We start from the raw sequence: 26,493 nt of genomic DNA on the forward strand, positions 1-26,493 counted from the left end.
CAGACTTTGTAGTTGTATATTTCCTTCTGTATCTACTTTCTTTTAAATATTGATTATGAGGAAATCAATAGAAAATTATTCCGCCCACAGGAGATGACAAAGAGGTAGGAAGGTGAACTTCAAGGTAGATCCAATCCAAATATAGACTCCAAACAAGGCAAGGTTGTCAAAGCCAATTATGTGTGGGTCCTGACCACAGTGAAGGCGGACTTGCTGGTTTAAGTGAGCAGAAATTGGAAAAGTGAAAGTAAGCTTAATTTGTTATTAGGATATCCAGATGGAATGTTAAGGTGGGCCCTTGGAGATGAGATGATGGTCTGTGGCCAAGGAGTTGGGTGATCTGTGGCAGAGATAAGATCTTCCAGGCAAAGAAAGGAGAAAGAGAATGCTTAATGGGGCTTAGTGATGCTTATATTAAAAAAATAAAAAGCTGGCTAATCATCCAACTCTTCATTTTGGCTCAGGTTGTGATCTCAGGGTTGTGGGAACAAGCCCCGCATCGGGGTCCACATTCAACGGGGAGTCTGCTTAGGACTCTTTCTCCCTCTCCCTCTGCCCCTCCCTCCCTGTGTGCACTCTCTCTCTCTCTCAAAAATAATAAATAAAAACAAAATCTTTAAAAATAAATAAATAAAAAGCTAAAAAGAAATTGGCCAGGAAAGGAAGCAGAAAAGTAGTTAGAGAGGTAGGAAGAAAACTGGGATAGTATTGGCCACAAAGACCCAACGTAGATTTAGAGAAGGACAGTTCCTGCAGCATAACTTTTAACAAAGCTAGAACAGTTTGGGCTTCTTAAACTTCATACGTGGGTAGGTTAAGCTGCCATACGTGTTCAGTGTGAATAATGTTTAAGTTGAAAATATTGTAAAAAAAAATAATTTTTTCAAAAATATGTTAAAAAATAAATAAGGGGCTCCTGGCTGGCTCAGTCAGTTGGTAGAACGTACAATTCTTGATCTCAGGGTTGTGAGTTCGAGCCCCATGTTGGGTGTACAGATTCCTTAAAACTAAAATCTTTAAAAAAAGTAAAATAAAATTCAAAGGTAAATAATAGTAGAAATGAAGACAGAAAAAGAAAAGGACAGTTCATAATGACTTCCCACACAAGAGCTATGGGCAGTCTGGTCTGATGGTTCCTTCAGAGGTGCTAAACCCAGGGGGACTGGGAGGGTAATTTATCAGAAGTTAAAATGAGGGAAGAGGAAGGAGAAACCAAATAGCTGTTGACTGGAGCCAAAGTTGTAAAGTCTGAATGATGAGATGAAGATAGACAATAAGACAGAAGAACCAGGGACCTGAAGCACATCAAAATGTGGTTCAAGACTCTGGTCAACATAATTGGTGAATGCTAAGTCTTGCTAGAATCCCTTTACTTGGTTCATGTGGCAGTGTAAAGGACTCACACACACACTAATCTGACAGTGAATAGGTTCACTACGTCCGCTGCTCAGCAGGAAATTGAGGGAGAACAGATTGCAGTGAAGTGTGGGATTGAAGGGGTATGGGATTCCAGGAATTCTGATGATTACAGAGGTTTGAAACTTTTCCACAAGGATCAAGGCATCGTATTTTAAAGCTGAGCCTGTGAATGTGTTCTCTTTCCTCAGACTGAATTTATTGAAGAAATTCGTTCTAGGGGGTACGGGGTAATATCCGAGTTCTTCTACTGTATATTTGAAGAGATGACCAAGACAGAATATGGAATGTTCATGTATCCTGAAGAGGGTTCCTACATGTGGTTTCCTGTCAGTGTAAGTCTTTTACTTACAGTTTTTCAGAACAGAAAAAGTATACCATATACTTGCAACATGAAAACCATGATAATAATGTAAAATTAGGTCATGTAGAGAGCCTTGCTACTCAAGATAAGGTCCACAGAGGCAGCAGCTCGAGCATTACTTGGGGGCTATTAGAAAAGCAGAATCTTAGGTCCCACCCCAGATCAGAGCATGTATTCTCTAAGATCCCCAGGTGCTTCTATGCATGTTAAATTTTTAAACAGCTTTTATGAAGTGTAGTTGAGATACAATGACCTATACATCAGGTGTCCAATTGGTTAAGTTTTTTTTGTTTTGTTTTTAATTTTATTTTATTATGTTATGTTAGTCACCATACAATACATCATTAGTTTTTGATGTGGTGATCCACGATCCATTGTTTTCGTATAACACCCAGTGCTCCATGCAGTACGTGCCCTCCTTAATACCCATCACTGGGCTAACCCATCCCCCCACCCCCCCTCCCCTCTAAAACCCTCAGTTTGTTTCTCAGAGTCCATAGTCTCTCATGGTTCATCTCTCCCTCCGATTTCCCCCCCTTCATTTTTCCCTTCCTTCTCCTAATGTCCTCCATGCTATTCCTTATGTTCCACAAGTAAGTGAAACCATATGATAACTGACTTTCTCTGCTTGACTTATTTCACTTACCGTAATCTCCTCCAGTCCCATCCATGTTGATGTCCAATTGGTTAAGTTTTGATTACACATATACCCATGAAACTATCACCACAACCAAATAATGACATATTCATCATTCCTCCAAATTTCCTCATACCCCTTTCTAATCCCACCCTCCACACACTTCCTGCCCCATGCCCACACAACCACTGATCTGATTTCTGTCATTATGGAGTAGTTTGAATTTCCTAGAATTTTTTTTTTTTTAAGATTTTATTTATTTATTTGAGAGAGAGAATGAGATAGAGAGAGCATGAGAGGGGGGGAGGGTCAGAGGGAGAAGCAGACTCCCTGCCGAGCAGGGAGCCCGATGCGGGACCCAATCCCGGGACTCCAGGATCATGACCTGAGCCGAAGGCAGTCGCTTAACCAACTGAGCCACCCAGGCGCCCTGAATTTCCTAGAATTTTATATAAATTCTAAGATTTCTATTCCAGGGCCAGCCTTGCTGTTAGCAGGTGAATGACTTTGGGCCACTTACGTAATAGCCTCAATCTACTTGCCCTATTTACTTCTTACAGCGATTGTGAGGATAAATGTTAAAAATGCATTTAGAGGGATGCTTGGGTGGCTCAGGAGGTTAAGCGTCTACCTTCGGCTCAGGTCATGATCCCAGGGTCCTGGGATGGAGTCCTGCATTGGGTTCCCTGTCAGCGGGGAGTGTGCTTCTCCTTCTGCCTGCAGCTCCCCCTGCTTGTGTGCTCTTTCTCTCTCTCTCTGACAAATAAATAAATAAATAAAATATTTAAAAATTGCATTTAGGATTTTCAGGCTAGTGGTCTCTTGGCTGCTCTGTATCGATGGCCTGGCAAGATGTGGCCAGTGTTTTTCCTCATCTGGGACTACAAAGTGCAGAGAGAAGAGTGAAGCCTGTTTCATCAGGACTCTTTCCTTCTTCCTTCCACCCACCTTCACGGTCAACAGCATCACCTTCCCTGATCCATATGCTTGTCCCTGTCAGCACACCTAGGCTGAGGGCAGTATCACCGAAGGGGACACGCATGACATGCTTGATGCACAATGAAAGTGCAGATAAAGTGTACTCTTCCTTCTGCAGTGTCTTTTCTATATGAATTTGAAGGCAAAGACTATAAAATTAAATAATGACAACCTTGGCTTATAAGGCTATATGAGCACATTTTTTTTAATATTCCAGATATGCTGTAAGTAACAAAAAGTAAATTCATTTATTTAATATTCTGAACTATTAGTTTATATTTTAACTTATGGAAGAAATTTAAATTGTATTAAAGCCTGTGTAAAAAGCTCACACTTTATTTTCCTGAAGCCCACTTTGTTTCTAATTTGTGACTTTCAGAAAAGGGAACCAAACCAATTTTTACTAATCTAATTATCCCTTTGGACTATTGATTACTTCTAATACATTAGGGATTTTTTTTCTTCTCCTTTTCCAGCCTAAATTTGAGAGGAAGAGATATTTCCTTTTTGGAATACTGTGTGGACTCTCCCTAAACAACTCAAATGTCGCCAACCTTCCTTTTCCACTGGCTCTGTTTAAGAAACTTCTGGACCAAAAGCCATCATTGCAAGATTTAAAAGAACTCAGTCCTCTTCTAGGGAAGTAAGTAATGTTTTTCCAGAGCTATAGGTTAAGTCTCAGTTATTCAGGAAGAAATGATGTTAATCACACACATACACACAGAGACAAGGTCTTCATTTTCAATAAATATATACTCTTCTGATGAATTTGAATTTTAGCCTGACTTATAATAAAGTATGCCTTCAAAAATAAAGAAAAGCCAAATGCTCTTCTTCTTCTTTTTTTTAAAGATTTTATTTATTTATTCATGAGAGAGAGAGAGAGAAGCAGAGGCAGAGGGAGAAGCAGGCTCCCCACTGAGCAGGAAGCCAGATGCGGGACTCGATCCCAGGACCCTGGGATCATGACCTGAGCTGAAGGCAGATGCTTAACCATCTGAGCCACCCAGGCGCCTGCCAAAGGCTCTTCTAATGATCAACCTACAACAAACAGAGCTCTGGCCTAATATCTTGAATTTATCTAGATGGAAACAGTACACAATATTCTTTTTTTTTTTTTTTTTGAAAGATTTTATTTATTTAGAGAGAGAGAGACAGCACGGGTAGAGGGGCAGAGGGAGAGGGAGAAAGAGAATCTCAAGCCGACTCCACACTCAGCCCAGAGCCCAACGTGGGGCTCAATCCCATGACCCTGAGGTCATGACTTGAGCAGAAATTAAGAGTAGGATGCCTTCTAGGGGCGCCTGGGTGGCTCAGATGGTTAAGCGTCTGCCTTCGGCTCAGGTCATGATCCCAGGGTCCTAGGATCGAGCCCTGCATAGGGCTCCCTGCTCAGCGGGTAGCCTGCTTCTACCCCTCCTTCTGCTTCTCCCCCTGCTCATGCTCTCTCTCTCTCTCTGTATCTCTGTGTCTTGAATGAATAAATAAAAAAATCTTAAAAAAAAAAAAAAAGAGTAGGATGCTTAACCACTGAGCCACCCGGGTGCCCTAGAAACAATATACAATATTTTTAATGCGAATCATGCATGCTATATTTATTTTAATAAATCATATTTAGTCATTTAATAATTTTTTAAAGATTTGATTTATTTATCTGACAGAGAGAGAGAGAGAGAGCACAAGCAGGGGAAGCAGCAGGCAGAGGGAGAGGGAGAAGCAGGCTCCCCGTGGAGCAAGGAGCCAAATGTGGGGCTCCCCAGGATCATGACCAAGCCAAAGGCAGACATTTAACTGAGCCACCCAGGCGCTCCTCATTTAATTTCTTTAAATACGTCAGCATGTCATCAACTTTATTTTTTAAGTATTGAAAAATACTTGTTCTAAGTTAAAAGGCAAACTATATCCTGTGAGGAAAATACTAGCAACAGAGTTGATAGACAAAGGATTAGTACTGCTGATGTATAAATATAAATATATATATATGTGTGTGTGTGTGTGTGATCACACAGAAATCTATATGGCTGAGGGTATGTGTGTGTGTGTGTGTGTATATATATATATATTTGGCTAATCAAAAAATGAAAATATGCTCAACCTTCCTAGTATTTGAGGAAATATAAATGAAAATGAGATGTCCTTTTTCTGCTTACAGACTGACAAATGTTAAAAAGTTTTTCATAAAATACAGAGTTGGCAACAGATTGGGGAAAAGGATTCTCTTCTCAAGTACTATTAGTGTAAGAATAAACTGCCTAGATTTACACTGTATATGCCCTGACAGTCTAGAGAACAGGGTTGCTCAACCTTGGCAACACTGAGACTTGGGGCTAGATAATTCTTTGTTGTGGAAGGCTGATCTGGGCATTGTAGGATGTTTAACAGCTAATGGGGCTGCTACCCACTAGGTGTCCGGTAGTGACCTTCCCCCTAATTGTAACAACCAAAGATGTCTCCAGATTTTGCCAAATGTCCTCTAGGGGACAAAATCACCCCTGATTGGATACACTGGTCTACAGGAAGGGGCTCCTTTCTGTAATTTCCATCAAGACACAGCAATGTCTATGTATTAGCAGTGGCCCAACCAAACTGTAAAAAGAAGTTAACTCTAAGAAGAGGGAGTGGGAAGGTAAGGACGTGACATTTTATACATTTCTATATTGTCCAAGATTTTTTCCACTGAACGTTTATTATTTTTTGAAATTTTAGAAATCCAAAAATATAACTTTTTAATTTTAATTTTTTAATTAAATATCACTTTTTAAATGAAAATTTTCATTAGGAGTTTGCAAGAAGTTCTAAATAATGAAGCTGATGACCTTGGAGAAGAACTTTGCATATATTTTTCTGTGAGTACCAATGTAAGCCAGATTATAGTTTAGCTTTCATCTGTTTTTTAGAATAATTTTTATTATATTACCTTAAATATGGGATTCCTTTTTAAAAAAATTTTCCACTCTGCCCCCTTGGGATTCCTTTTTTGAAGCATATTTTACTTCTGTATTGTATGACTCTCCTCGCACCTGCTCCTTCTTTGATATATATGTGTATATATCCTCAAAGAAAGTGAAAATACAGCAATTATGCAATCGGTGTGAACAATGTAAACCACTAAATGCTTAAGACTATATACAACATATACTAGGGTAGGTTTTTAAATTTTTATGTTTTTAAAAGGCTGAACTACATAAATAATTATTTAGTTCCCAGTTATTTATAGTTATAGGGAAGAATGTACTGGCAATAATGGTATTGTGGTTGTGTTGGGGAGGAAGAATTTATTCTTTCAAAGTCCTTCTAGTTGGACTAAGAATCAAATTGACATGACAAAGATTAACAGGAGAATATCAAATTTAATTTTGTATGTATAAGGAATCCATACAGACATGGAAATTCCAAAGACAGGCAAAATGAGGTATATATGTCATTCTGAACTAAGGAGAAGGAGGTAGGGGCCTGGGACTTCAGAGGGAAGAAGTGCAATTTGCAAGAAGATGAAAAAGAGCAAATGTTTGGTAAACAAATGTTTGCTGGGCCACTCAGCAACAGTGGGACATAGAGGACTCTGATCAAACGGGCCTTGCTAGGTTCCTCTCTGCCCAGCATGCCTGGTTCAGAGTATACTGTAGTCTCCTATGGGGATAGCTCTCTTCCTGGAGCAGGGCCTCTATCTAAATTTGTTTTAGACAGTTGAGGGGGAAGTAAAGAGCTTTTCCTGAATCTGCTGGAGGTTTTTGAAATTTTGTTTTCTTTTTTTCTGATTCTGCTGGTTTTTGATTACTTTTTAACTCAGAAATAATCTTCATGCTAAAGTGGCCCATCATGGGGCAACTTGCCTGTGGCCCCTGCAGTTGAATTATTCAGACTTTCTTTCATGTCTGGTACCTGAATATATTTTGGTTACAGATACCCTGGGACAAAAAAGATGTTGCTTTAATTCCAAATGGGATCTCTGTACCTGTGGACCAAACCAACAAGTAAGTTTTGAGACTGAGAACATCTGCTATGAATACACATAACATGTTTGCTATAATTTATACATATATTTTAGCTTCTCAGGTGATCATTTTAGCTCTTCATCTCTGAGAAAGATAACAAGGTTACAGGGTAAGAGAAGGGGAAAAAGGAGTCAGGATTAAATATTCCCTTTGCAGAACTTTTCACTAGTTATTCATTTAACAATTATTTTTGAGCCCTTCCTCTGTACCAGATCCTATTCCGGGTGTCAGAGATACAGCCGTGAAACAGACAGACAAAACCTGGAGCTTAAATTCCAGTGGGGCAGAAAGACCATATATAAACAAATTATTATGTAATAGGACGTCAGATAAGGAGGAGCACCATGATAAGAGTTAATTAAGAGATTTACAGTAGTGTTATGCTGGAGCCAGCTGGCATCCGCTTGTAAGAGCTGACTGTTAAATTTTCAAAAATGTTGAGAGTTTATTATTAAAGTATTAGTAGCATGAAATCAGCCATGATGGGAATATTTACACCACAGAACCAGCAAATGCTGCAAATGAGGGTCCGCTTCCATTTTCTTCTCTTTAGAGAACTGGTTGTTCACCATTTACCAGCACACCACTGGTTCCAGGGGATGGCAGAATGGGGTCAGATAGGACAGTCCTAGTGGACGGTCCATGAAGCTGCTCAAAGGGTGGGAGACTATCATGTTTCTGGTGGCTGTGTGGTGGAAACAGCTCCTCCCTCATGGGGGGAAAAGACAGACTTTTGCAGAAATCATTTCCACATGGTGACACATGTTATGAGAGAGGAGGGAGAGGGGAACAGAGGACCAACCCTGAGGAAGTCATGTTGCTGTGGACCTCTGATGGTTGACAGAAGTCAGCACGTAAAGAAGGCAGCATGCCATGGCCGAACTGTGAGAGACAGGGAGCCCCCAGAGCTGGAGATTGGCCCGGTCAAAGATTCAAATGCCAAGTGGGAAGAGGCTGCTGTGTCAGGCAGGAGTCAGATCAGGGAAGTTTGGAAGTTACCCTAAGGGCAATGGAAAGAAAGTCTTTGAAAGATTTTAAGCTGGAGACTTACATATTCAGATGAGTGTTTTAAAATTATCTCTCTTGGAGGAAAAGGGCAGCAAAACAAAGTGTCCTTCTGCTTCATACTCCAAGGTTCCTTCCTCCAGCTGACCACAGGTTTTTACTTCCCTCTGAATAAATTTTTTTTTTTAAGATTTTATTTGACGGAGAGAGACAAAGTGAGAGAGGGAACACAAGCAGGGGGAGTGGGAGAGGGAGAAGCAGGCCTCCCGCGGAGCAGGGAGCCCAACGCGGGGCTCGATCCCAGGAGCCTGGGACCCCGGGACCATGACCCGAGCCGAAGGCAGACGCTTAACGACTGAGCCACTCAGGTGCCCCTCCCTCTGAATAATTTACTTTTCTTTCTCAATAGAAATGGTAAAAAGGGCAAAGTAGAGAATATTTTAGTCAATGGCAAAGTATGTTATTGGCTTTTTTTTTTTTTTTTTGCTCCCCTCAAGGAAAGAATATGTTTCTGCATGCATTGATTACATTTTCAACACCTCTGTAAAGGCAGTTTATGAGGAATTTCAGAGAGGATTTTATAAAGTCTGTGACAAGGAAATACTTCTTAAACTTTTCCATCCTGAAGAACTAATGACAGCAGTGGTTGGAAATACTGATTATGACTGGAAACTGTTTGAAGAGGTTGGTGATAACTAAAGTGCCCCTACTTCTTCCAAACAACTTCTGTATATTCCCCCTAAAAAACATTTTTCTCCCTCTTTTTCTCAAGAATTCACGATATGATCAAGGATACCACAAATCACATCCTACTATACTGATGTTTTGGAAAGCTTTCCACAAATTAACCTTGGAAGAAAAGAGAAAATTCCTCTGTAAGTATTACTAATAGATGGATTTATAACTATATATATATATTTTTTTTTAAGATTTCATTTATTTATTAGAGAGCGAGAGAGAACACAAGCAGGGGGAGCGGCAGGCAGAGGGAGAGGGAGAAGCACGCTCCCCGCTGAGCAGGGAACCCGCCACGGCTGGATCCCAGGACTCTGGGATCATGACCAGAGCCTAAGGCAGATGCTTAACCAACTGAGCCACCCAGGAGCCCCTATAATTACATATCTTCTTAAAAGATAAATATTTGTGGGGGCGCCTGGGTAGCTCAGTCGTTAAGCGTCTGCCTTCGGCTCAGGTCATGATCCCACGGTCCTGGGATTGAGCCCCGCATCGGGCTCCCTGCTCCGCGGGAAGCCTGGTTCTCCCTCTCCCACTCCCCCTGCTTGTGTTCCCCCTCTTGCTGTGTCTCTCTCTGTCAAATAAATAAAATCTTTAAAAATAAATAAATAAAATATAAATATTTGCCATGAAGTCATTATTAAATTTTTTTTTAAAGTTTATTTATTTAAGTAATCTCTACACCCAACATAAGGCTTAAGCTCATAACCCCAAGATCAAGAGTAGCATGCCCTTCTGACTGAGCCAGTCGGGCACCCTGCCATGAAATCATTATTAATCGTGGGTCACACGTGTCAACAGCAAAGCCAGGCTTCCTAAGCCAATGTTCTTTCTCTTATGTAAGCCTGGTTTCCCATTTAAAAAAAAATGATAATAAAAAAGATACCACTAGTTGCCTCCTAATCAAGCCTTTACTCTCATATTCCTATCTTTATTTATCGAAGTCCTATGGAATTAGGACTATGTATATTTCTCTAATACTATTTTAGAAATAATACCCATATAGCAATGACCACTGATGATAATACTAACAGCCTTTATAATGTGTGCCTACTCTATGTCAGGCATTGTAGTGACAACTTCCTATCTGTTACCTCCCTTTATCCTAATAGCCGTGTTTTGAGGTATGGTACTTATTTTTTTCCTCATTTCAGATCTGAGGAAAAGAGGCTTGGTACGTTTAGTAGCTTGCTTATATTCAGACAGCTGGTGAGTGTAAGAAACAGATTCTGAACCCAACAGGCTGATCCAAAGCCAAGGCTCTGAACCACTAAACTGTGGCCTTGTGGTACAAGAACTTCTGTTGGTGGGAACCGTAAGGTTTCCCTAGGGCAGATTTAATGACTTACTCTCTCACTGCCCGTCCCATTTTTCAGTCGTCATGGAGATACACATCTTCTTGCTATTTTTGTTGCTCCTGAGGACACTGGAGGACAATTCCAACTTCACAAACCTGAACTACTTCTCCACAAGCCCAAACTACCTGTCTAATCTTCTCTCTTAATGGGAAACTTTTGCTTCAGCCCATTGATTCCACTGTCTATGTATTCAGTGCGTTTACTTCCATCTTCCTACCTCTGGCTTTTTCTTGGGCTTTCCCCCTCTGCCTTGAAAGCTTACTCAGCTCCCTTCCTGGAGAACTAACTAGCCAGATGGGACGCCTGTAGTCTCCCTGCTCCCCCAGCCGGGTGCCGCCTTCGTTAGCCTCTTCACCTCAGACTTCCTAGTTGAGCTAAATTAAACTTCCGTGTATCTTGCTCTTCTCTTCTCATGTACGTGGTTTTCCCCACTTAGACCATAAACTCACTGAGGACCAAGACCAGATGTCATGATTTTTCTGTGTTCCACATGGCCCTGTGTGGTTCTCTCGACACAAGGGTACTCAGTAATATTTATTGAATGAAGTGATTCATTTCTTCCTTTTCATTTTACGTTTTGCTCTTTCTATGAAATATCTTAACCAAAATTTATTCCTTTCTAGTTTTTCTTCGCGGAAATGACAGGCTGCCTGTAAGAGGCAAACAGGAAATAGGAATCGTATTTCGCTGTCCTGAAACTTTCAGTGAAACAGATTACCCAAGAGCGCTGACCTGTCATAATATTCTGGACCTTCCTAAATATTCTACAATGGAAAAAGTGGAGGAAGCCCTTCAAGTAGCCATCAACAGCCACAGAGGATTTGTCTCTAAGTCATAGAGCAACAGTGATCCGGAGAGTTTCAGTGAGACCTCAGAGCCTCAGGCCCTCCCTTCGACTCTTCTGTTCTTCCTTAGGTCTAAGTAGCACAAAGGGTTGATAGGTTTTAGGTAGAATTAGTTGACAAATGTCGGGATAAACAATAAAATGATGAATCAAGAGTGATTAAAAAAAAGTAATTTTTAAAAATGAATCAACATTTCTTGATCCCTAAATTTGTTATCAGAATGTTTGCTTTTTACTGAATTATTCCTGAACAATAATTATCATTTAAAAATAAGCTGAATATTAAAAGCTAACATATTTTTAAAAATATTGTGTATCTAATAAACACATTGTCTGCAAATATGAAAGATGCTGAAGCTTGAAAAAAATAAAAATAATTCAACATGTTTTTGAGGCATGTAAATGTATATTTTATATTCTAGAATGTCTTCAGAATTTTTATTTTAGCCAACTGCTGAGTAATGTATTTGAAAAATCTAAATGTTAAAGGATTCGTTAATTCATTGAATAATTACTCATGCTCAATACTGTGTTCCAAGAATTATTCTAAATGCATATATCATTATTTTGGTTAAACACTGAGCCCAACCAGGAACTCCTGTCTATTGGTAGTTGGAGAAAATGAAGAACATGAAATATGTCTTAGAAATGTGGCTACGGGGGAGGGTATGTGTTCTGGTAAGCGCTGTGAATTGTGCAAGACTGTTGAATCTCAGATCTGTACCTCTGAAACAAATAATGCAATATATGTTAAGAAAGAAAAAAAGAAGAAGAAGAATGTAGCAGGAGGGGAAGAATGAAGGGGGGGAAATCGGAGGGGGAGAAGAACCATGAGAGACAATGGACTCTGAAAAACAAACTGAGGGTTCTAGAGGGGAGGGGGTTGGGAGGATGGGTTAGCCTGGTGATGGGTATTGAGGAGGGCACGTTCTGCATGGAGCACTGGGTGTTATGCAAAAACAATGAATCATGGAACACTATATCTAAAACTAATGATGTAATGTATGGGGATTAACATAACAATAAAAAAATTAAAAAAAAAAAGAAATGTGGCTACGGAATGAATTAAAGGAGAGAAAGAAATATGGCTGTAAATGGCCAATTAATTTTGTAGACCAGATCTATCTTATATTAAATTTTAAACTGTATGCTATTCTTTAAATGCCTGTTGTGATGGCAAACCATACAGAGAAGCCTTATATCGGTGGCACTTTTGGAAAGGAAAGACCATGGGGTGTAGTCCATGTTGGGGTGGTGATGTGCAAAGAGGGCAGAATCACCAGAGGATAGACAGAACAGAGATACAGAATTCACTAAGGACACTAGAATGTGAGGTGGTCCGTAGGAACACAAGCCCCAGGGAATCCTCAGATTTATTTTTGACACATCTGGTTTCTATAATAAATGGAATGGAGGCCCAGATGTATTCTATTTGAATTTTAAGGGAAAAGGTAACTTCTAAATCTCAGGGATCCCTAGGCACTTGATTTAGGTTGTATTTTTCAGGCCTTTCAACTCCAACATAAATTTTTCTAATGCAAATAGATGAAGAATACTAAACATTTAGGGAAGACAGCGTAGCAATTCTTTTTTTTTTTTTTTTAAGATTTTATATATTTATTTCAGAGAAACAGAGAGAGAGAGAATGAGCAAGGAGAGCGGCAGAGGGAGAGGGAGAAGTAGAGTCCTTGCTGAGCAGGGAACCTATGCAGGCTTGATTCCAGGATGCTGGGATCATTACCTGAGCAGAAGGCAGACGCTAACAGACTGAGCCACCCAGCACCCCTAGTGTAGTAATTCTTTACATACTCTTTCAGAAAACAGAGGAAGAGGGGTGCCTGGCTGGCTCAGTCAGAAGAGCATGCAACTCTTGATCTTGGGGTTGTGAGTTTGAGCCCCACGTTGGGTATAGAGATTACTTAAAAATAAAATCATAAATCTTTAGGGATGCCTGGGTGGCTCAGTTGGTTAAGTGTCTGCCTTCGGCTCAGGTCATGATCCCGGGGTCCTGGGATCAAGCCCAGCATCGGGCTCCTTGCTCAGCAGGGAGTCTGCTTCTCCCTCTGCCTGCAGCTCTCCCTGCTTGTAGTCTCTCACTCCCTCTCTCTCTCTCTCTCTGGCAAATGAATAAATAAAATCTTTAAAAAATAAAGAAATAAAATCTTTAAAAAAAGAAAAAAGGAAAACACAGGAAGAGGAAACACTTCCCAATTAAGTACAATGTTGGCATTACTCTAATGTCAAAACCAGACAAAGACATTACAGGAAAAGAAAACTACAAATATCTCTCATGAACAGAAACACAAAAAACCTTTCCAAGGTTTTAACACATCAAACATATCCAACAAAATATAAAAAGGATAATACTTTGTGGCCAAGTGGAGTTTAGTCCAGAAATGCTCTTAAGAATCTATTATATCATGAGAGACTATGGACTCTGAGAAACAAACTGAGGGTTCTACAGGGGAGGGGGGTGGGGGGATGGGTTAGCCTGGTGATGGGTATTAAGGAGGGCACGTATTGAATGGAGCCCCACTGGGTGTTATTCGCAAACAATGAATCATGGAACACTACATCAAAAACTAATGATGTAATGTATGGTGACTAACATAACATAATAAAATTTAAAAAAATCTATTATATCTCACTGTAATAAGACAAAGAAAAATCACATAATTACCTCAGTAAAGGCAAAAAAATTTTTGATCAATTGCAATAGCCACTCATGTGTGATATTCTTAGCAAACTAGGACCAGAAGGAAATTTCCTCAACCTGATAGAACCTACAAAGAGCTAACCTTACACTTAATGGTAAGAGACTAAATGCTTTCCTACTAAAACTAGTAACAAGGCAAGGTTGCCTCTCATCACTTCTAGTACAACATTGTACTAAGTACTAGTCTATGTAAGAGGGCAAAGAAAAAAAGAAAAGGCATAATGACTGGAAAGGAAGGAGTAAAACTATCTTATTTATAGACTACATCATTATCTGCAGAAGATCCTGAGGGATCTAAAACAAAACAAAAACCTACCAGAAGTATTAAGTAAATATAGAAAAGTCTCAGGATTCAAGGTCAATATATAAAAATTAACTGCTTATATATATTAACAACAGTCATAAGTTGAAATTTAAAAAAGTATTTGTAATATCAAAAGATAAATATTTAAGGAGAATTTTAACAAAACACATTAAACTGTACAGTGAAAACTAGAAAATACTGCTTAAAGACATCTTTAAATTAATGGGGAAGGGCACCTCGTGGCACAGTGGGTTAAGCCTCGGACTCTTGGTTTTGGCTCTGGTTGTGACCTCTGCCTCTTGGGATGGAGGCCCTCATCTGGCTCTGGGGTCAGCCCGGAGTTGGCTTGAGACTCTCTATGCACTACCCCCACCCCCCTGCGTGTGTGTGTGTGTGTGTGTGTGTCTCAAATAAATAAATCTTAAAAAAGAAATTAATGGGGAGAGATATGCTCAAGGACCCAAGAATCAATATTATCAGCATGTCAATTCTTCCCAAACGGATTTAATTTAGTGCAATCTCAAAATCCCTGCAGTCTGTTTTGTAGATAGTAATAAACTTATCCTAAAATATATATGGAAATGGGAAGGACCTAAAATAGCCAAAACAAACAAATAAATATAATAGACAAAACAACACCAAAGAAAAGACAATGGTGGAGCATTTGAATGAAGTGATTTTGAGACTTAATTATAATCTACAGTAGTGAAGGCAGTGTGGCCTTAAGAGTAAAAATAGACATATAGATCAAGGGGACACAGTAAAAATTTGTCCAGAAATAAATTCAATTACACATAGCCAACAGAGTTTTCACAAAGACCCTAAGGCAATTCAATGGGGAAAGGCTAGCTAGAACAATTGGAAATCTGTAAGGACAAAAATGAACCTCTATCCTTACCTCACACCATAAAGAATAATTCATTTGAAATGTAACAAAGGCCTAAAACTATAAAACTTGTAGAAGATAACATATAAGAAAATCTTTGGGGGCGCCTGGGTGGCTCAGTCGGTCGGGTGTCAGCCTTCCACTCGGGTAATGGTACCCGCGTCCTGGGATCGAGCCCCACATCCTGCTCCGTGCTCACCGGGGAGCCTGCTTCTCCCTCTCCCTCTGCCTGCCTGTCTGCCTACTTGTGAGCTCTCTCTCTCTCTCTCTCTCTCTCTCTCTCTGTGTCAAATAAACAAATAAAATCTTAAAAAGAAAAGAAAAAATCTTTGTAACCTTGGGTTAAGCAAAGATTTCCTAAGACAAAAGAAAAAAAAGAAAGGCATTAATTATGTAAGAGAAAAAAATGGATAAATTGCATTGAAATTAAAAACTTCAGCTCTTCAAAAGACAATAAAATTTAAAAACAAGCCACAGATTGGCAGAAAACATTTCAAAACATATTTAACAAAGGGCTTGATATATAACATAAAGTACTGTAATATATAAAAAGAGCTTTGAGATACTAAGCAAATTAATAAATGGCAAAAGATATGAATAGACACTTCACCAAATAAGAGACAGAGATTAGCACTAATAAGCATATGAAAAGATGCTTAACATCATTAAGCATTAGGGAAATGGAAATTGAAACCATAGTAAGACACACGTAGAGACTACTGCAACTGCTATAATTACAGAGACTGACAATAGCAAACGTCATCAAGGATATAGAGGGACTGGCACTCCCATAAATTGCTGGAGGGAATGTAAAACGGCATAGCACCTTTGAAAGATTTGATCGTTTCTTACATCATATTCATACATGTATTTACCATACGATACAGCAATTCCATTTTTAGGTATTTACTCACAAGAAACGAAAACACTTATCCACTCCACGACTTGCTCACAGTCATAACACCTCTATTCACCGTAGCCCCAAACTGGAAAGAACTGAAATGTCCGTGAATTGGTGAATGGATAGACAGCTAATCGCTGTATACTCATCTGTCGTAATAACATTCAACAATAACTACTGACTGACCCACTACTGATGAAAGACGGGATTAACCTCAAAAGCATTACGCTAAATAGAGAAAAAAAACCAGACACAAAGACTGCACAGGTTTGACTCCATCTGTAAGGAATTCTCGAAGAGGCAAACTGTCCTGACAGAAAGCACATCAGCGGTTGCCAGGCACCGCGGTGTGGGCGGAGGGACTGACCGCGCAGCTATTGATTTCAGTTTCCTCGCGGTCGTGGGGCGGAGCCCGAGACCGAATGCTTAACTAGCTTTCCTTACCACAATAGTTCCTGGAAATTCTGCAAGTCGGCCTGTGTCAGTGCTCCTCCTAGCGGAACTGCAGTGTTTCTTCCAAGGCCACTAGGTCCAAGCGTTCAGGTGGCCACTGCTCGCCGGGGGACACCCCCTCAGCCCTGCCCACCCACCTCGTCATCGGCCAGCACCCTGTTTACTCTGGCAGCCTTCCAAGCCCTCCGTGACCCGTTCGAGTTTCCCTTTCCCTTCCCTTTTCGATTCCGCCCCCTTACAAGCACAACGGTTTCGTTTCCTATTGGAACTGCAGGCTCCGCCCCCAATCAGCACGTTGCGAGCCCGGCGTCCTAGCGGGGGCGGAGTAGGGGAGGCTGCGGAGCCTCGACGCCACTGCGCTGTCCGCCACATCTGGCTGAGCACCGCGACGCCGGGGTCGGTTTTCTCGGGAGCTCCGTCTCCTCCGAGGTCCGCAGAGCCGAGGCGCGGCCGTGGAGCCCGGGAAAGCGGCGATGGAGCAGAGGCCGCGAAGGAGAGCTCGGGGCGGCGTGCGCCCGGTTCCCGGGCCGGTCCCCCGGCCCGGACCCGCAGCGCCGCGGCGCTCCGCGGAGCCGCCGGGCACTCAGCTCTGGCTCTTCCCCAGTTCCGCGGGCCTCCGCAGGGCGCTGCCCCAGAGGACCGAGGCGACGCGTCAGATGTGCTGCACGCGCGGGCGCCTCGTGGTGTTGGAGCGCGGCGGGGCCGGCGTCGAGGTCCACCAGCTGCCGGCGGGGAGCGACGGCGCCAAGAAGCCGAGTGAGTGGGGCGGGCAGTGCCCCCTCGGCCCTCCCGCCTCGGGCTGGGGATGTGAGGGTGGGCGGCCGGGGGCCACAAGTGCAGCGCCTGCGGAGCGGCCCGAGGGTGGGTGTGGCGGTCCTTCTCTAAACGCGAAGGGAAGCTCGGAAGGGGATCCGACGCCGCAGCGGTCTGCAGTGGCCGCAGAAACGCGCCGGGCCGGGTGGCTTTTGAATTTCGCGCGTGCGAGCGCCTGAGGTCTCCCTTATCCGCGTTCCCAGTTGGCGCGGAGTTTGCAGGATGGTGGTGAGAGCTGGGTCGCGCACTTTGCAAATGGGTTGCGCAGTCTCCAAGTAGCCCGTGCGGAGGGAGCGCGCGTGCAGGCAGCATCTGCTTAGCCAGTCCGCCGTTAGCACTGGTTTCTGTTGAAGTTTACTTTTCACTTACTCCTCTTTAGAACACAGCGGCTCCGATTTTGTGACCCTTTGGAGAATATAGTTCTCTTGTTCTCAACGATAGTATCTTATATATGCAAACGATTTAAAGAATGCTTTCAGTTGCACTTGTCCGAGGTGGCAATCTCCGTAGATGAGGTCAGGAACTGTGGTTCCGATTTTAAAGGTGGAGGAAAGCAAATGGCCATTCTTAATCTTGGGAAATTTTGTCCGTCTGTTGAGTGAAGAAAATGGTATTTTACTGGTCGTTATGCTTTTAACTCGGGCGAAGTCGAGCATCTTTTTTTTTTTCTATTGATCGTTTGCATTCCTTTTTTGGTGACCTGCTTGTTCATATCTTAGACTGGCTTTTTTTTTTTTTTTTAAGATTTTATTTATTTATTTGACAGAGAGACAGCGAGAGAGGGAACACAAACAGGGGGAGCGGGAGAGGAAGAAGCAGGCTTCCCGCCGAGCAGGGAGCCCGATGTGGGGCTCGATCCCAGGACTCTGGGATCATGACCTGAGCGAAAGGCAGACGCTTAACGACTGAGCCACCCAGGCGCCCCTCTTAGACTGGCTTTTTAAAAATTTGAGTTGTAATCTTTTTCTTATTTATTTGAAAGAGTTATTTGAACATTGAGTAAGAATAGCCCTTTGTCCGGCATAGACGTTGATGTTTTTCCCAACTTTGATGTTATTTTAGTCTCCTTAATCTTTTCTGTTAAGGCTTATGGATTTTGTGTTACAAAGCTATCCACACTCAGGTTTTTTGTTTTTTTTGTTTTTTAATGTACTCATCTTTACAACAATTTTAAGCTTTTACTTATTTTTTTAAGTAGGCTCCGTGGAGCCCAACGGGAGGCATGAACTCTTGACCCTGAGATCAAGACCTGAGTTGAAATCAAGAGTCTGGGTGGGGCTTACCCAACTGAGCCACCCAGGCACCCTTTATGCTTTTATTTTTAAAGTTAAAATTTTGGATGCACTTGAAAATTATTTTGATTTAAGGAGGTAGGGGCACCTAGATTTATTTGTTTCTCCAAGTGTTTAGTCTGATGTCCCAGTACCTTTTTTGAGTAACCTTTTTTTTTCCTCCCTGCTCCATGAGTAACTTTTTTTTTTCAACTGATTGGAAATGCTGATCTCTGAAAAATATTACCGTTTAACCATTTCTTCTTCATTACCAAACTGTTTTGGTTCTCAAAGCATTTCTAATATGAAGATTTGTGCTTGGAGATTTTTACATGAATAAATCCTATTTGGTTAGGTTAGAACCGAAAAGTAAAGTCCCACATCCAATTTTTGTGAACAAATTAAATGAGATAAGCGTAAATGGTAACTGTGAACAATTTTTAAATCTCTTTTAGGAAGGGCTAAATATGCAGTAATGCCAATAAAAATTTTGACAGCATGCCTCCTTAAAAATTAGTCCTCAAACACAATTCTTCCTTTTAAAAATACAGAACTTGGCTTCTTTGTGGAGCAATGAGGAGAGTTTTATTATTATTATTCGTTTTGTATTTGGAAAGAGTATATCTCAAAATACACAATATATATTTTCTCCTAAAATGAGTTATGTCATTCAGATACGGTTATATTTTCTTATAGACTTTTTCATTTCTGTCACTTCAAATGTAATTACTTTGTCTCAATTTATTAAACAGGAATCTAAAAGCAAATATTTAATTGGCTATTTTTTAAACTATATTGATTTTGTTTTGTTTTATTTTTTTAGAGGGGGGAGGGACAGAAGAAGAGGGAAAGAAAGAAATATAAGCAGGCGCCACCACGCTCCTCCATCTCACAACCCTGAGATCATGACCTGAGCCGAAATCAAGAGATAGGCTTAACTGACTGAGCCACCCAGGTGCCCCAAAACTATATTCAATTTAAAACAAAGTATGAATCAGTGCTTTCCCAAATTGAAAAAAATCCGTGGGTCAAAACAATAGTCATTGGTAATTGGTCTGCTTTTGTTCTTGAATTTTTCTTTAAAGAGAGGTTCATGTTAAATCAAAGGTTGTCTAGTTGAATTTTTTTTCCAGCTGTTTTAGTGTATTATAATGAAATAAATAATGATAGTGGGTAATAACCAGAGTTATGATAGTTCCTGGTTGGATTTGCTCTGCAGAGTGCATTAAATTAGGAAAAAAAATGAAGATACATTCCGTGGACCAAGGAGCAGAGCACATGCTGATTCTGTCCTCAGATGGAAAACCATTTGAGTACAACTATAGCACAGAACATGCAAGGTAGGGAACTTTTTTTTTCTTTTATTAAAAGTTATTTAAAATGTACTCAAAAGGCAATCATAATTTTTGTATTATGGTTTTATATTATGCCCTGCTTTACGTAGTGGCTCTTAAGTAAACAGTTCTGAAATGACCAGTGAATTCCATCAGTGAGCTACAATCAAGTTAACTTGTCCCATAGACATTGGGTCTTGCTTTGACATTTATTTATTTATTTATTTATTTTTATTTTTATTTTTATTTATTTTTTTTTTAAAGATTTATTTATTTATTTATTTGACAGAGACAGAGACAGCGAGAGCAGGAACACAGCAGGGGGAGTGGGAGAGGGAGAAGCAGGCTTCCCGCTGAGCAGGGAGCCCGATGTGGGACTCGATCCCAGGACTCTGGGATCACGACCCGAGCCGAAGGCAGCCGCTTAACGACTGAGCCACCCAGGCGCCCTATTTATTTATTTTTAAATATTTTTATTTATTTATTTGACAGACATAGACACAGTGAGAGCAGGAACACAAGCAGGGGGGAGTGGGAGAGGGAGAAGCAGGTTTCCCGCGGAGCAGGGAGCCCGATGTGGGGCTGGATCCCAGGACCCTGGGATCATGACCTGAGCTGAAGGCAGACGCTTAACGACTGAGCCACCCAGGCCCCCCTTGCTTTGACATTTAAAAGAAATGGTTGTTAGTCTGCCTCACCCCAAATTGGACTTCCACATTCATTAATTCATTACCCCTCATAATGAGTTAGATTATCAGAAATAAAAGTTTTCAACGTAGGAGAAAAATACATTATCATGGAATGATTTGTGAGACTTTTTCCTAGTAGATCATGTGAATTAGAACTTATTTTCATCTTGTGTTATTCCTGTATCATACAGTTATTGTTTGCAAAAGACACTTGGAATCATCCTGATTACAATTATATAGTGCACATTATTTTCCTTTTAAACCACCAATTAAAACACATGTAGTATTTTTTATAATTTTAGATGTACTGAATGTGAAGCAGTAAATTTAAATTTTTCCTTGAGCTTCAATCCCAATTAAATACAGTTAATTTTAACATCGATGTTGTGACTTCGATTACGGTGATTGACATAAAATATATTTTCTTTCATCAGGTTTCAGTGCATTTTACAAGAAAAAAGTATAATTCAGATCACATGTGGAGATTATCATTCTCTTGCACTCTCAAAAGGTACTTTTCTGGAATACTGTTTTTTAGAGGGAATAAATGTGTATATATGTAGACCTAGTAGAATGTATCTGCTTCACTTTGTAACAGACAAAAATAATGGTTTTGAATTTGATATGGTTCAGGGCACTTGTACTTTTTTTTAAAGTAAGCTCTAGGCCCACCATGGGGCTTGAACTCACAACCCTGAGATAGAGTCAATAAAAAGTCACATGCTCTACCATCTGAGCCAGCCAGGCACCCCAAGGCACTTGTTAGAAAATAAGGGTAATTTTTGGATGTATAAAATCTTTAGGGTTCCATATATACTGTTCCTACAATGTACTCTGTCAAATGACAAAACTAAAGCGATTTAGTAAAGAATTTGATACCCTTTGTTCAAAGACAAGCAGCCGATGGATTGGGAGTACAGTGCATCACAAACAATGGAGCATTCTGGGAGGATTTTGAGCAAGAGTGAGTTTTATAGAGCATTAGAAGTCACAGTGCAGAAATAGGCATGATTGGTTGGGGTTGTATATCTAACCTTATTTGGAAAGATCAGGGAACAAAGAAATAAGTGTACAGCCCAGAGTTGGCTTGGTGTTTGGGGATTGGCTTACTGGATAGATACACGGTGTTTCTGGTCAGGTAGAACATTTAAAGGAACATGTAAGTTGGTTTGCTGACACGGCACCCTGGGCAGGAATGGCTCCATCTTGACCCTGGAGATTTATTTCAACAGTCCATGTTTCTGTTTTTTCAAATAAGAGACAATGAAAATATTCTTAATAATCAGAATCATTCTGGAAACAGGACCAAGCATGGGCTACCCTTTTCTAGAAACTTGCCTTTTCCTAGTGCTCTTTCAGCTCCCATGACAAGAGCTTAGAATCTCTTGGGTCTGCTCTTGTGGCCAGTTTGCAGGCCTCTGATGTGCTCGCACATTACCATTTGAATTCAGGGATTCTCCCAGCCTTTATTATTTCCTACTTCTTATCAGACATTATAATGGTGGGAAATTGAAACAGTGAATATAGATTATTTCCTAAAGAAGCTTGACCATGGAGGAATAATTATAACAGGATGGTGATAAATGGGAATTCAGGGTCAAGGAAAAAAATTTTTTTTAAATACGTAGGACAGATATAAACAAACTAAAGGGAAACTGGGATAAAAGGGAAGTAAATAATCCAGAACTTGACCTGTGTTGAAGGCCCTGTTGAAGTTTGAGAGTATGAACTTGCATTGGAAAAAATTGGCCTGGTTGTTTGACTTTATCCATTCATGAACACACATTTCATTTTGAGTATCTAGATTGATAAACTCAACAATTTATTTCTTTTACACTAATGGAGCCCATCCCTGTTCCTCCTCTGTGATGCTTTTTCGTGGTTCTAAAGCAATCACTGAAGAGTAAAGAATCTCTTTAATGTATACATTTTCCTAATTTCAATAATGGTGGTAAATTATTTCAATTACAAAATGTAATTTTTCAGGCTAGATTATTTTAAAAGGCCGTTGAGTATCAATTTTGTCTTAAATTTAAAAGGAAACAGCTCTTAGCTATCCTTTCCTTCTATAGGTACTTCTATTAGATAAAATATTTCTTGGTTCTTAAGAAAAAAAAAAAAGGAATGCAGGTGAACATGAAGAATCATATGAAACTAGATACTTGAAGAAAATACTGATTCCTTCTTAGGGGTGAAAAGTGGCTCACTGGTAATATTCTATCTACATGGAATCTTAGGGAAAGGTCTAATGCCAAGGAGTTTCTGCCTTTTAGCCCCTAAGCCTGTCCCTGTTTTCCTTCTATTCTAGGTCTGCCTGATTTGTGCTGGTCATGTCTGACTACCCCCTTGATTAGGAAGAGCAGTCTGATGGTGCATCAGTTAGCATAGAGGGCAGCCCACAGTGGTAGAAGGAAGATAGGGCTAGAATCAGAGCAACTTGGGCTGGAATTCCAATTCTGCCATTTCCTATGAAGTGAGCCCACTTTAACCCCTCTGAACCTTGGTTTGCTCATTAGTTAAGTTAAAAACAATTACACCTGCTCTGCAGAAGAACAAGGGTTTGAGAAAAAAGGTTATATCTATCTTGACCCTGGAGATTCATTTCAACAGTTCCATGTTTCTATTTTTCAAATAGATTGAAAAGGTTATAAAGGTTATAAACATAAAACAGAAGCCTAGAGTCTAATGATATGGGGGCAAAAGAGATATTCAGAGTTTATTACCGGTAAATCATAATCTAGGAAGAATGAAAGTTGGGGAAGCAAGAAAGAATTGATCATTTCATCATTATATTCCTGCTGGCTGGTAGACACATGGTAGTTACATTTGAAGGAGAGGTTCTGCCCCTTACCAGATTCTGCACAGTATCTTACAAAGAGGTGCTCAGTAAGCACTGATTCTCTGATACATTTTTTCAGACTCAGATATAGTCAACTCCATTAGATTACACCTAAGAACTTTTATTGAAAAATATGCTTCATGTGTTCAATTAACAGAGGAAGATGCAGACTCTTTCAAGATACTGTGCTGTAATTTCAAATGTATACATTATTTAGAATCTTCAGGCACATGAACAGAGTGGGTGGGCAGAAGGAAAACATTAATTTTAGGTTTTACTTTCCCAGATGTAGAATGTTTCTGGTTTTCATGGGCCCATTTCTTGAATTTGATTATAATATGTTCAGGTAGCTTCATTCTACCCTTCTTTGTCCGTTTGGGCTGCTGTAACAAAAATACCATAGATTGGCTGACTTAAACAGCAGAAATTTCTTCTCTCCCAGTTCTGGAGACTAGAATTCCAATTCAAGGTGCCAGCAGATTCAGTGTCTGTGTGGAGGGCCTATCTTCTTACATGGTGGAGAGGGCAAGAGAACTCTCTGGAATCTCTCTTATAAGGGCACTAATCTCATTCTTGAGGGCTCCATCCTGATGAGCTCAGCTAATCCTAATCACCTCCCAAAGGTCCACCTCCTAATACCTTCACATTGAGGGTTAGGATTTCAACATACATACTTTTCAAGGGGGACATGACCATTAAAGAAGCCCACGATCTGGTGATGTGGGGCAAAGGTGGGTGTTCAGGGTTTATTACTGGTACGTCACAATCTAGGAAGATAAGATTTGGGGAAGCCAGGACATAAACTCTACCCTTTGAGGCAGGAGGTAAGGAAGTACTGCTAAAGGGAAGATTTCTTCTAGTTTTTCTGTCTCAGACATAGGGGAAGTTGAATGTAAGAGACTGATAGTATAGTATGGATAACATACATAATGCCCTAAGTTAATGTCTCCTGCACTTTAAACTTAATAAGGCAGCATTTTGTTTGTTTATGTCAAGGTGGTGAGCTGTTCGCATGGGGACAGAATTTACATGGCCAGCTTGGAGTTGGAAGACTGTTTGCCTCAATCCCCACACCACAGATTGTGGAGCACCTCTCAGGAGTCCCCTTGGTTCAGATTTCCGCGGGAAAAGCCCACAGCATGGCCTTATCCATGTCTGGAAACATTTACTCATGGGGAAGAAATGATTTGGGACAACTAGGCCTGGGCCACACTGACGGTATGGAACCATATTTTCAAGTTCACATTATCAGATATATTTGTCAGATAAGAGATGAATTTAACACAAGCCTCCCTGTCAGAAATGGTTCAGATCTTCACGGTCATTGGTGCTGTTCTTCCTGGTTATCTCTGTCTTCAGGGCAGAAGCAATCTAGGAGACATGCATAGTGTGGAAGTTGTTGCTGTGAGTGAGATATGTGTCGGGGTTGTGTGGGCTATGGGAAGGAGCATTGCACTGATCGGAATACCTGGACTCTGCTTCCCACTTTGCAGTTAACTAATGGCAGGGCCTTACTAAGTCACTTAACTTCTCTAGGCCTTATTTTCTTTTTCTATAAAGTGATGCATTTGGATGAAATGACCTCCGAAGTGCCTTTGCACTTAAATGTCTAATACAAGTATATCCATATTAGGACAAAAGGTTACTAATGATCTCTTTAGAAACTCACATATTCTAATCTTAGTCTATAAGGTATCAATTATATCTGTATACACAGATGTGGAAAAAAACCGGTAATTCCCACTATCGAACTACTTCCACAAAGCAGATGGCAAACTTTCTTACGATCCTGAATACCCTCTTGGAGTTTTTAGGTGTGGCAAATTGCTGCTTTATCAGCTGTAGTAATGCACCTGTTTTCCCCTGGGTTACTGGGTCATATACTGCATCTTTCCCCAACGTGGCCCAATGCTAATTACTTAGAAGCAACCACAGTCAATGTTAGAAAAAGATTCAAAGGAGGGAAAGGAATAAAGAAGTTAAACTGTTTTTGCTGAACCTCTAAGTGCTTTGACAAGGAAATCGTGAGAAGAAAGGAGAGGTAGTGTAGGGCAGGGACACTGTAGTAGAGAATTTAAAAGAAAAGAAAGAATCTTTATGTTCATTAAAAGGGTGATTTTAGATGGGAATTGGAAATACCAGATATGCTGCAATTAATCAAGTTAGGCTAACAGGAGAAGAGTGGGTTCTGGGAAGTGGCTTGACACTTTCACATGAGTTCTGCTGTGTGTGGCCCTTTGACCACTGCCTCACCCCCAGTTTTAGGCCAAAATAAATATACCAACACAGAGGCCTTTCTTGTCAGAAGGTGTTGGGAACTGAGAGACAGTCCAGGTATGTTCCCAGTAGCGCGGAACTCCAGCGTCCTCTTTGGATCACGTCAGCTGTTCTTTTCCTTGCATAGGTGAAGATTTTCCTTCCCTTATTGAAGCACTGGACAATCAGAAAGTTGAATTTCTTGCTTGTGGTGGCTCTCACACTGCCCTGCTCACAACGGTGCGTGTATCCTTGACTCCGATGGTAATTCTGGAAGAACTTTATAGTGGGAAAAGCACAAAATACCTGGGTGTGGGCACTTAGTATTTCCCTGAGAAGAAGGGTGACTTCCCACATGCAGGATTGTCCTCCTGATAATTTGGGGGCTTTGCTTTGATGGTCTTTTTTTTTTAAGATTTACTTATTTTAGAGAGTGTGTGCACATGAGTGGGGGAAGGGCAGAGAGGGAGAGAAGCAGACTCCTCTCAGTGCAGAGCCCAATGTGGGGCTTGATCTCATGACCCTAAGATCATGACCTGAGCCAAAATCAAGAGTCAGACACTTAACCTACTGAGCCACCCAGGATCCCCTGATAGTCCTTTTATTAATTCACTTATCAGTAGTCCTTTTGTTAATTTTTCAGTAATATCACTGAATTCAGTAATATTTTATTAATTATTAAGTAATATTGCTTACTGT

General features: G+C 40.6%; 2 protein-coding genes across 5 annotated transcripts in view; both read left to right on the forward strand.

The window, feature by feature from the left end:
- HERC6 (HECT and RLD domain containing E3 ubiquitin protein ligase family member 6) overlaps positions 1 to 11,719 on the forward strand; it is a 51,803-nt gene extending 40,084 nt beyond the window's left edge. Inside the window, exons 17-23 of one of the 2 annotated variants that reach the window (XM_078068949.1) lie at positions 1,608 to 1,751; positions 3,872 to 4,038; positions 6,175 to 6,253; positions 7,299 to 7,369; positions 8,893 to 9,079; positions 9,168 to 9,270; positions 11,112 to 11,719. In XM_078068949.1, the coding sequence (XP_077925075.1) occupies positions 1,608 to 1,751; positions 3,872 to 4,038; positions 6,175 to 6,253; positions 7,299 to 7,369; positions 8,893 to 9,079; positions 9,168 to 9,270; positions 11,112 to 11,326 (966 nt within the window). In that variant the 3' untranslated portion in view covers positions 11,327 to 11,719. The remainder of the gene's footprint in view (positions 1 to 1,607; positions 1,752 to 3,871; positions 4,039 to 6,174; positions 6,254 to 7,298; positions 7,370 to 8,892; positions 9,080 to 9,167; positions 9,271 to 11,111) is intronic. The other variant, XM_078068950.1, reaches the window with a different exon arrangement.
- Positions 11,720 to 16,917: 5,198 nt separating this feature from the next.
- HERC5 (HECT and RLD domain containing E3 ubiquitin protein ligase 5) overlaps positions 16,918 to 26,493 on the forward strand; it is a 42,470-nt gene continuing 32,894 nt past the window's right edge. For all 3 annotated transcript variants that reach the window (XM_036122720.2, XM_078068947.1, XM_078068948.1), the window contains exons 1-5: positions 16,918 to 17,348; positions 19,896 to 20,016; positions 21,134 to 21,210; positions 24,535 to 24,756; positions 25,943 to 26,034. In XM_036122720.2, the coding sequence (XP_035978613.1) occupies positions 17,066 to 17,348; positions 19,896 to 20,016; positions 21,134 to 21,210; positions 24,535 to 24,756; positions 25,943 to 26,034 (795 nt within the window). In that variant the 5' untranslated portion in view covers positions 16,918 to 17,065. The remainder of the gene's footprint in view (positions 17,349 to 19,895; positions 20,017 to 21,133; positions 21,211 to 24,534; positions 24,757 to 25,942; positions 26,035 to 26,493) is intronic.

Source organism: Halichoerus grypus, chromosome 3, assembly GCF_964656455.1.
Source record: "Halichoerus grypus chromosome 3, mHalGry1.hap1.1, whole genome shotgun sequence".
NCBI classification, from domain to species: domain Eukaryota; kingdom Metazoa; phylum Chordata; class Mammalia; order Carnivora; family Phocidae; genus Halichoerus; species Halichoerus grypus.